The sequence below is a fragment of the Aethina tumida genome, chromosome 5 (assembly GCF_024364675.1).
Source record: "Aethina tumida isolate Nest 87 chromosome 5, icAetTumi1.1, whole genome shotgun sequence".
Taxonomy (NCBI): domain Eukaryota; kingdom Metazoa; phylum Arthropoda; class Insecta; order Coleoptera; family Nitidulidae; genus Aethina; species Aethina tumida.
In genome coordinates, this window is record NC_065439.1 from 24,391,631 (window position 1) to 24,403,983 (window position 12,353).

The following is a 12,353-nucleotide window of genomic DNA, read 5'->3' on the forward strand; positions in this document are numbered from 1 at the left end:
TTCCAGTCCAGACCTTAACCCAATAGAATATATGTGGGAAATTGTTCTACTCGAAATTGGGGATAATTTGGACCAAACTGAAATTCGAACCCATATTTTGAGTATGAACGAAAGATGTGAGGCTGTCATTTGTAATAAAATTGAAATACCCCAATTAAGTTAAAATTTTTATTATTTATAAACATCGAATTTTGTTAATTTTTAATATTTTTAGAAAAATAGTATTTTTTTAAATTTTTTGGTAAAATTATAAATGAAAATCTATTTTTAAATATATATATACAAAGAGTGTATACATTTATTTTTCCTGTTTTCAGAATATATTAATCAGAATCAATGATTATTGATGTGATGTGTTAATTTCTTAGAACAGTATACAATGTGGCCTATTTAAGATGGAAACATCCACCCAACTTTTGATTTATAACTTCTAATGAATTTTTTTCTTCTGACAATATCAAAAGGTATAAGTGTAATCATGGTGGTTATAGAATAACAGACAAAATTGAGCTTTTAACACTAAAAATTAGACATTTCATTCCATGATTTATGTGGATAGAAATAATAAATTCAATAAATAAAATGACATTTTTAAATTTTGTTAACATGGACCATATTTTTGAATACTTGTCCATTTAAAAAAATACCATGATAAGTTTTTCTCCCTTTTTTTTCTATTATTTATTAAAATCGATTTGTAATTTCCCTCTTAAATGTACTTTCATCTAAAATATAGACAAGGGAATCCGGCCAGATGTTTTTTATCAAGCCTCCAATCCCGGAAAAAGTGGACGCACTGACACCGCCACACATTCCGGGGGAATTTCCTGCTAACGATGCGGTTTTTGCCCGCGCCAAAATTAGATTACCCTTCGGTAAACAAAAACAGTCCGACTCCGACTTCCCCATACGATAAAAGAACGTGTCAGGTTATCCGCATATTAACCCCAACCCCAACCCGACGTCGTCGTCGTTTCAGGCAATAAAACCTCGCATGTTGGGCCGCGATAATTTTTTTTTCGTCCCGTTCGACTTTTTCGTCCCCGTGACCCCAAATAATAAAATCCGGTCGTCGTGTAATTCCCCGAGACGGAAGCGGAATTTAGTGGGTGCACCGCAGGATGATAAATTTTTTCCTAGCGCTTAATCGATATCGGGGTCGTAAATCAGTCGCGTGGAATGGGGGGGTGGTCGTCGAAAAAATGCCGGGAGGTTATCACTATGCGGTTGGAGGGTAGATGTTGTCTTGACGGATGTAAATTAAAAACGAATACTCATTTGTGATACGAGCACGTGAAGCAAAGTATTTCCGATTCATACTTGTGTTGGTGCCAATTAAAAATGAATAACTTCACATGTTTACTATGTAATTGGAAAGTTAATTACATATTGACACGAGGGTCATGATGTGGTTTTGTGGAAACATGTGAAACGTTATTGGAGATAAAAAATTATTTTGAATTAAAGATAACAAGATTTTCGTATTTTTCTAGTATACTGTGGTGGCCATAACTATAGCAACTTATTAAAAATATGAGGTATGGTATTTGGAATTTGATGCCAAACCTATAATATAAATAATCAATAATTTTATTTACTTATCGCATTAAATAAAATAATTATATCTAAAAATTTAACATTTTAAAAAGTTGCTATAATAATGTCCACTAGTGTGCCTACAAAAATCATTTTTTTACTCTTCTATTATAGTAAAAGTAAACTCTCCTTTATTAAAGGCACAATATGACCCTGTCAAAAATAAATATTCATATATGACAAGGAAAAAGTTCTTGTTTTACACCACAAAAACTTAAAGGAATCTCATACATATTTATAAAAATTTCAGATGCATGTCCGCCAACAACACACCTACTTGTTAGTATCACAACCAGATTTATTCTATTCATTGTTAAATGCAAATTAAAACCAAATTCAAAGCTTGTTTCCCCGACACAGTAATTATCGTGTTAATTACACTCGCCACGCAAATGTTACTCCTCTTATGTGTATATAAACAGGTCGATTTAAGGGTGCATTATGATAATTTCTTAATAACGCTGAAAAGAAATCTGATTGAGAAAAACAAAAAGATCTCTGTGGCTTAACTTTATGAATATATTTATGCACCAGTTTAAGCAAAAAAACTACTGACGTCCTCTTTATTTTAAAAATGCCATAAAACATTGTATGTCACAGTAAAATTAAAAATTCTTTTCACCGTCCTGATGCAACGGTGCGCGTTAATAGAGTCGGCTTTTTTAATTAAATTTAAATTATTAGGTTGGCTGAAGTTTTTAAGGCTTTTTTAGTGTGAAAGTTTCATTTACTACGATGATTAAAGGACTACACAGTGATAATAGATAAGTACAGTAACGGCGAAGTAAGTCAGTAATTTTTAAATTTATTCGAAATAGGTCGTTACGTAGAATAGACGTTCGCTGTAATTAAATGTAATTAACTTTTGTTCTGTTATAAAGCGCTAAAGCAAAGAATATTTTAGATAATTAGCCCGAGTTTGGGGTTTATTTTTAATTGAAATGTTTGGACGATTATTGTACAAATGGAGGTTGATAACATGACTGTGTGTGTCACGAAACAATATCATTAAATGCTAAATACTAATATCAATTATTTTAAAGCCATCACTAAATTGAAATTGAATCTATTGTTTTTCAGTTCACGTCAAATTATTATTGTACAATTTAATGATTAGTGGTCAAATTTTTAGATATTTTAAAAAACCAAATACATACAACATTTACTAAATCTTAACCTATGTTAATAAATATCAAAATTGCTCCTTTTCCTACAAATTATTTTTGTTACAATCATACATTATATTTGTGAGTACAATATTCTAAAAATATTTATATGCCCATAAGAATTAAAATTGATCCCTTTCTTAAAAATTTTTTAGGTTTACAACCATAAAGAATAATTTGAATTTTTTGGAGTATAATATTTTAAAATTAAAAATTGACATTACTAAATCCCAAATCAGAATTATTCTTATTCATAAATCATTTAGTTCTAAAATAAGGCAATATGTTTTTTTGCAATCAGTTTATATTTTTTTTACTTATTCAGCCATAAATTATAGTTTTAATTAAATTTTTAAACAAGTTTTTACTAAAGCCTATACCAACAAAAATCCTAATGATTCCTCTTCATAAAAATTTTCTAATTTTTCATCCGTAATTTACAATTTATGGATGAAAAAATATTTTTATTCCCTTTCCTACAGTTTTCCCAGTTCGCAATTTGAATTGAAGTGTGTTAAATTCAACATAAATATTTAAATTTTCCCCGAGTTATCACAACATCTAAACAAACATACAAACAATTTTTACGTCCAAAACTTCGTATTTATTTTGGGAGAACGAAATTTTTTCTCTCCCTCGAAAAACAAACTTTTGCCTGATTTTTTAAATTGATAATTTATATTCGGGAACAGTTTTCTCATAAAGATTTACATTATAACATGATTGAAATTGAAAAATTTCAATAAGAATCTGTAAAATTTATTTACTTTCGCATTATAATTTCCGTGTTCAGTATTCAGTTGGGTTGTTTTTTTTCAATATACTCCTCGAAACACATCCCGGGATATATATATCCGAATGGTATATCAAGCTCAGAAACTATTCGAGAGGGATGAAGGAAATCACATATTAAAACTCATCCGCACCCACGACGCCGACACGTCCGTACGTGACCACGGCTCGGGGTGACGGCACTACCCCCACAGAAAAATCCATCGGTCCCGGCTAATCTACCTTTAACCCAAATGCAATTGTCGTGTAAGTCGGTCGATCGTTCTCGCGGCCCATTATCCCACCGCCACATCGTCACGCATGTATGTGGGTGGATTTGCGTTGATGGGTCTGGATGGTACGTGCCGAAAAAAAAGCGGACGATAGAAAAAAAAGGGGTCGTTGAGTAATTATAAATGATTTTTATCCGGTAATAAATTCATCCGGCGAACACATCCGTTTAACGTCGGAAGCCGGAGCAAAGGCAGTGATGAATTGAGATGGACTGGCGCGATAACCAGAACACTCGATAACGACAACGAAACAATGTGATAAATGGAGGCTGAAATGTTCCTGCTGCTGCATATCTCGCGTACCCTGGCCGCAGTTTCGAAAGGCGACTGCCAGTCGTCGGATTATGGCCTGTCACGATATCGGCAACGTCGTAAAGGATGTTTTTGTCTGGAGGATCTGGAACAAGTCCACGTCCAGACGTTCGCTCTGTTGCTGTTAATTGTGGAGGTTAATTCGGGGGGTTTGATTTGCTTTGTGGCCAAGACAAAGGCACTACGAGTTCAGGAACTGGATTAATTTCGGAATTGATGATCTTAAGTGTTCAACGAAGCCGAAAATGATAGTGCAAACATGGTTATATTATAATATAAGGGTCAGTAGTATCCTGTTGAATTGAGGAATATTCTAGATTAATGAACAATTAAAATTTATCACAGTTATGTTCATTTCTGTAAATTAAATTGTGATCTAAACTTCAGAGGACATACATAATTAAAAATGTTAGTGGTAAAATTTGGGTTTATTCCGAATGTATGGTAGTTAAAAACAAAATAAAAATATTTGGATAAAACAGAATATATTTCCTATTTGAATAAAGCTGAATGCAGTTAATGAATGGGTGTATCGAATACCAAATTTTACATCAACCACAAAATTCAAAAACTTTTTAGTGTGGAATATAAATTCTGTTCTCTCTTAATTTTACAATTTCTAAATGATCTAAATTTCTAAAACTAAACTGTAATTATTGAAATTTAGTTTAGTTGTTTTTTTAATCTTATTAAGAATATCAAAAACTAAAAGATTTTTCAAATTATCATTTATTATAACTATTTGAAAAACTGTAAAGAATCCAAAAATTTCTTATGGATGAATCAAAAAATCAAAATTCTTAGTTTTCTGGCTTCAATAAACATAAAATATTCTTCTATTAATGTTCCAATAAATAGATTCTCCAGATTTTGAGACTATTGTATAAGATTGTAAAAATTGAGTTGTCTACAATTGTTGTCTTGTGGAGTATTAATTCATTCAATTACTAATTTTTACATTGAATTACACTTTAGTTTATTTTTTAATTTTATTAGGACAATCAAAAACTAAAAGATTTTTCAACTTAACTTTTATGTTACATTTTAAAAAACAATTAAAAATCTATAAATTTCTTGTGGATTAATCAAAAAATCAAAATTCTTTATTTTCCGGCTTTAATAAACATAAAATGTTCTTCCATTAATGCTCCAATAAATAGATTTCCTAGATTTTGAGATTACTGTAAAAAACTACAAAAATTGATAAATATACAATTGTGGTATTGCGGAACAACATTCATTCAATTACTAATTATTACATTGACCTAAACTTTAGTTTATTTTAAATCTTATTAGCAATATCAAAAACAAAAAGATTTTTCAAATTCTCATTAACATAACGATTTGGAAAACAGTAAAAAATCTATAAATTTCTTGTGAATTAATCAAAAATCAAAAATTTTAATTTTCTAGTTTTAATTAACATAAAATATTGTTCCATTAATGCTCCAATAAATATGTTAGATTCTCTAGATTTTGAGATTACTGTATGAGATTGTAAAAATTGATAAATCAAAACCTAAAAGAATTTTCAAAATATCATTTAATATAACGATTTGAAAAACAGTTAAATATCCAAAAATTTCTTATGGAAGAATCAAAAAATCAAAATTCTTAGTTTTCTGGCTCCAATAAACATAAAATATTCTTCTATTAATACTCCAATAAACAGATTCTCCAGATTTTTAGACTAATGTATAAGATTGTAAAAATTGATATGTCTACAATTGTGGTCTTGTGGAACATTAATTCATTAAATTACTAATTTTTACATTGAATTACACTTTAGTTTCTTTTAAATCTTATTAGGACAATTAAAAAAATCTATAAATTTCTTGTGGATTAATCAAAAAATCAAAATTCTTAGTTTTCCGGCTTTAATAAATATAAAATGTTCTTCCATTAATGCTCCAATAAATAGATTCTTTAGATTTTGGGATTACTGTATAAGATTGTAAAAATTGAGTTGTCTACAATTGTGCTATTGAGGAACATTAATTTATTTAATTACTAATTATTACATTGAACTAAACTTTAGTTTCTTTCAAATCTTATTAAGGCAATCAAAAACTAAAGGATTTTTCAAATTAACATTAACATAACAATTTGGAAAGCAGTAAAAAATCTATAAATTTCTTGTGAATTAATCAAAAATCAAAAATTTTAATTTTCTAGCTTCATTTAACATAAAATATTCTTTAACGTTTCAGTAGATATGTTAGATTCTCTAGATTTTGAGATTACTGTATGAGATTGTAAAAATTGATAAATCTACATTTATGGTCTTGAGGAACATTCGATTACTAATTGTTTTATTGAACTACAATATTGTTAATCATAAAAATCGTATAAAAAAATCAAAGTTGTGAGCAATGAATCAGAGAGTTTAACGTATGCATTACCCAAAAATAAAATCCACCAGACAAAACAAGTATTAGATCACTCGTGCAAGACTATTGATAACCAACGGGGAATATGTATATTAGAATTTCCTCCAAAATCGACTCGGCAATGTGACTAGCAAAGACAAACTCCTTCCTCGGCAGCCGGGAGCTGATGGAACGCGGCTGGAATGCGAAATGCGTCTGGATGTCAGGAATTTGCGTACGCGATTCCCGAAATGGACGTGCCGCGACTGGTTAACGACCGTTTATTTACTTATTTGGCGTCCTATCAGGAATTTTTTTCTAGCGCCATCCGGGCCGTTGAACTAACTTGGAGTTTATGGCCCACCAATTTGTATGCGTGCTGTTTTTTGGATTTCTATTTGATCCACTTTTTTCGTTGTTATATCCGAATATTATGACCTTCGAAAAGCTTTTTAAAGTGGGGCCAAAAAAGAGTGGTGGGTCAAAATGTAAAAGTGGTCACGGTGATTTTTCTGAGTAATTAATTCGGCTGTTTTACGGAAAGCAGTGGCACATAAATCAATCTGCCACAACATGAGTGGGTAAATCCAGTGATCTGCAAGTATGATGGAGTTTTATCTAATTTATTAACCCTTCTCGCAAACGTAAAACATGCACAGATAACTCGAAAAACCCCTGTTCGGCAAACATTAAGCCCGACTCAAACCGACAGAAACGAATAATACCCAATACATTTTCATGATTTTTCAGTTAGAGTGTGAAACTTGGCGTGATGAAATTCAGGCGATCCATAAATCCATCAAGTTACCGGCTCCTGCTTGCCGGCCATCCATTAAGTGTTTACCCATACATAATTCAGGGGTTTCCCGATGCAGTTCGTTGACTTGCAGATCCTCCGGGCAGTAAACGGAGTTGAGAATTACCCATTGACACATATTCAATTCCTGCAAAGTGGCTGCTTGGGGAAGTTTTTAATCAGGAAACTCCCTGATGAACTGCGTTAAAATTTATTGCGGACGATTCATTAAATAATTGTAGCACTTTTCTGTATAGTACTTAACACCTTTGTAATCCTTAAATTGTAACATTTAATTATCTTCAGTGATAGAATCTGGAACGCATTTGACCTTTCCGGATGGGAATCTGTGTGTAGCACATACTTGCAGATAATACATCAAATTAGGATTAACTAATCAACCCACTTCCCTATAGGGGTTGTTTCACGAAGACACTTTACCGTCGGCGTCAAAGCGAGACACCAACACAGGACACAGCACTAACCTGTCGACCATCTGATCCAATTATATTTAGATGAAACGACGTTATATTCACCCGTGTTGGTCCTATCTGACGCTCTAAGGACACGGACGACTGGATACCTCTAATTCATTTGCATAACCTCTTAATTTAGCCCGGATTATGGAGTTATCCGGGCAATTATTAACGATCGTCTGGGCTCGAGGTTTTGTACGTCCCAGTTAAATTTGTAGTGATTTATACACGGTTACGGCAAAGTTAACAAAGCCATTAGCGATTAGGGTGAATGCATAATCAAATCGGAAAAGTTTACGAAAGAACTTAAGCACTTGACTGACAGTGGCCAAAATATCTGTATAATTTTTCTCAGTGCCAAGTGTTAATTCAATAAGTCCTGATTGAAGACAAAAATTAAATTAACACTCCAACCTTTGGCAGCGTGATTTATTTTATTATTTATCGTATGCCAGGCATTAGAGGGTCCATACTGATTCCTAAACAGCGAAGCAAATTAAATTCAAGTCGAAAGGTGGATGAGTGGAAGTTCCACTGGCGATATTACTAATAGCATTAATAGCGCACAGTTTCTTGCCCCTGTACACATTTAATTTACCACTTCCCCGATTCCGAAACCGTGATTTTATTTTTTGTTCGGCCGTAACAACAAAGCGTTTTCCACATATCTCGGAACACTGTTATCTACTTAATTTATGTCCTTTGGACCATTTATCTTGGCAAGTGTATATGTTGCATTTCGCTTTAGACGTTAAATTTATAACACTTTATTTTCTTACCCCATGATATAGTTGGTTTTCATGTGTTAGGCACTGGATTAATTGTACTTATACAATTGTGTGACATATAAAGGATTTTATGTAGAATATTCTACGGTAATAAGCTTATAAGAATTTTATTTTTATTAACTTAAACACTTTTTGAGCCTTTTAGGTCACTAGTTCACAAAGAAAGGCAATTCACGTTGAAAATTGTGCACTAATTGCGATGAAAATAAGAAGTTTTCGAGAATTGTAAGTTTTTAAACAATTGTAGATAAATATGCTTAAGATTAAACTCAAAAGATATGTATTTATATTCAATTAAATGCGCATATATTGTTTTATTTCAATTTAGTATATAATTACAATATTTGTATGTTATTAATTTGTTGGAAAATTTATATACAGTAACAAATTAAATATTAATCTAATATCAGATATTATTCAAATAAATGTATCAAATCAATTCTAATTTATTATTTATATGTACAATTTCAATTACAATTCTTTATTACCATTAAATATTACACGTATTTTGTAAATTATCAAATAATAATAAAATAATGTGACCATGAACGACCCTCACCTAAAAATCGATTCCAGGAACGTCCCTGTTTGCCATGCGGCTAACTTCAGTTGAGAAAATCGATGGAGTAGTGAGGTTAGAACTTCGTGTCATTTTTCTAATAAATAAATTTCCACTTTTGAAACTAAATTTACAGTGCAGAATTTACAACAATGGCTCATCGGTAAGTTACTAATGTAATTATGCTCTGTTCAAGTTCGCAACGTTATCCGATACGTTGTCACGTACTAATCAATCCGGTTTGACTTTTCGAAAGTATTTTCCTATATTTTCGCACGTACAAGTGGAAAACCAGTAAATTTTTCAGTCACAAGTCTATTTATACTTAGAAAACGTCACGTCACACTCATTTTTACTTATAAATTTTGATTTTAATTAACATAACCTCTTTGTTTATTTACATTTTAATTTCATTAATTGTGTTTAGTTACAGTTTGGAACTCACGAAACCCTTTTACGAATACCTTTGCAAACACTACACAAAAAATATACTTGAATCCAGACTAATGCTTGACGAAGATATGGAGGTGATTTTGAATGATTATTATATGGAATCCAATTTATTGAAGTCTCAGTACAAGCCTTCAATTCTGGTGACTGTTAGTGGAGTTTTCTCGTTGATTACATCATTTATATGTAAAAAAATGGACGCCCCCGTATTATATATACCATCATTAATAGTGGCATCTTGTGCAATAATGTATAAAGGTTTCGAAGGATTCAAGCAAAGACAATTGCAAAAAAATATTGTTGAGTTGAATGAAATTTTGAGAGACATGAGGAACTTAAACGGCTCTGTGTTACAGTACATTAAAATTAGACATGATGTGAAGGAACACAGTTCAAATGAACACTTCCAATCAATTACAACTGAAGTTAAGGACTTGTTGTCATATATGTACAAACAAGAAATGGCATTATTTATAAAAATTAAATCTGTTCTAATCGATCTCTCTAAGTATGACGCGGGAGTTGCAGAAGACGTACTAATTTTAAATGATATTAATTTAAATGAAAATTTTAAACTAGAAAATAACTCTACGGAATGTTTGTTTATTTTGCAAAAATTGCAAGCTATTTATATCCTGTTTATTTCAAAATTACTCAGCTATTTATGCATTGTTCTCAATAAACGCGTTAAGAATTATGGATTCAAACGAGTGATATTTAATAGTGTAGTGCCTGAGGTTATTAAAGACGTAAAAGTATGCATAAAAAATATAAAAACAAACTTTGATAAAGTTAAATATTCCAAAGAGAAACGAAGAAAATTTAAAAGCAATGCACTAGTAAAACCAGGTGGTAAGAATATTGTGAATAGAATGGCTAACACACTTGCATTTTCTACAACAAATTTATCAATAATACTAGAAAAATCAGAAACACTGTTAAACCAAGTGCAACAACTTAAAGACAGAGATATTGTGAAAATAGCTCCATCAATTCTTGATTTAAAAAACCACACGTATGCTACTTTCGAAGCTCTTGACGTCCTATGCAAATTTTATGACGTATATAGCAACACGAAAATTACTGACACCGAAAATCGCAGCTTTGATACTGCTACGTCGTCAATAGCCCAGAGTTCAAACATTCCCTCCATCAATTACGACGACGAATATGAACCTAAAGACGAGGAGTATGAACTGGAAGTTAAAAGTATTAAAGAGTACGACGATGTGGAGTACAAAGAGGTATACATCGAGGACAGTGGTGCTGAATATATGAGCTTGATGATACAAGAAATGAAACAGGCACTGAGCAAACACAAAAGATTCGTGGATGCTAAAAATCGTCGTATGAGTTTAAGTACAACTGACTTAAACGAAGAGACCGGGAGGGACACTAAGTCCCCCAGGTCGTCAAAAAGTGAAGGTTTTAGTAACACGAAAAAGAATCCGTCATATAAAACGGACCAATCTGTTCTTGATACAACTAATAATTGTGAAGCTGTGATGAAGACATCAGAGGGCGTGTTGCCAAACTATAACGAGGCTATGAAGTTTTCGGAAACGGAGGTCGGGACCAAAGCGTCCTTATTGGAAATTGGCGATAGTGCAGCTATGAGGTCTTTTGCGGAGAGTATAAAATTTATGGCCAACAATCGTATGTCAGTAAGTGAGGAAGTTTTTGGCGACGATGAAACTGACAATGAGGATGTATTGTAAAAGGATAATGATTCGGTTATGTTTTGTTATTATTTTGTTGGGATATTTTTGGCAACCGTGAGAAATTTTGTGTTCTATTTATTATTGTACATAGAATTTTTAATATTTATTAACAGACTGTTGGCTTTAAATTTGTGATATTAACAGTTGTAAGAAATAAAACGTTAAAAATAATTTTGAATATTATTTCTATGGCATAATTCCATAAAAACTACACAAAGGCAGAAGTAAGTATCATGTATTATATTGAATACTATAAATTGAATATTGGAAGAAACTTATGGATGTTCCTATCAGGAAACCATCAAGAGAATCTTTTATGACCATCAGTATGTAACATAATTTTATACAATTCCACTCCGTATTTATTAGATTATCCACGGTCAAGTTCAGTTAAATCTTAAACCTCGTCCATTCGTAATCAAATCAGAAAACTGATCGCATTTCACGTTGCCTGGAAACCGATGGAACTTTGTCGATTTGTTACTAACGTATCCCGCTTTTTAAGAACGTTTCCAGGCTAGATCGCAGGGAATTCTCGGTGAAAAATTGCTCCGTGAAATAGTTGCAGTTGCCGTTAGACAGATGTTGGTAATAGCAGTTGGCGCAGATTGATTCAACTTACCAGCTGGATAAAATATAAGCTGACATACCTAAAACAAATAATACGTGTACTTGTTTGTCGACTCTTGTTACAAAGTAAAAAATATATTGAATTATTCCAACTTCATGAGCTCATCATTGTTAGGATGCAACTCCCGTCTCCGCCTTATTTACCTGTCTTTTACTTCATATCACGTGCTTTATGCACGTACAAGCTATATAATAACCATAAATCTGCATCCAGCACATGTGGGCATTCCCAGCCCGACACGTTCGTGCCGGAGTCCCGTAAGCCGAATGGACACTTTACAAGCCCTGCGGACTTTATGTGACCTTTGCATTTTCATTTCCCGTAAAATTCCCCCCAATATATCATCTGTTCGGTCGACTTTTATGCACCACTGTACGACCGGCACCGAGGTCTTTCCAGTTATTGGACCCCGATGCCGCGGATCC

The 12,353-nt window shown here is 32.3% G+C and overlaps 2 protein-coding genes across 11 annotated transcripts in view; one reads left to right on the forward strand and one right to left on the reverse strand.

Moving 5' to 3' along the window:
* LOC109597654 (complexin) overlaps positions 1-12,353 on the reverse strand; it is a 326,764-nt gene that overhangs the window by 80,250 nt on the left and 234,161 nt on the right. The gene's annotated exons all lie outside the window — the stretch shown is intronic.
* On the forward strand, positions 9,105-11,468 carry LOC109597643 (uncharacterized). The gene is made up of 2 exons (XM_020013385.2): positions 9,105-9,289; positions 9,554-11,468. The coding sequence occupies exons 1-2, from the start codon at positions 9,279-9,281 to the stop codon at positions 11,292-11,294; spliced, it is 1,752 nt and encodes a 583-aa protein (XP_019868944.2). The 5' UTR covers positions 9,105-9,278; the 3' UTR covers positions 11,295-11,468.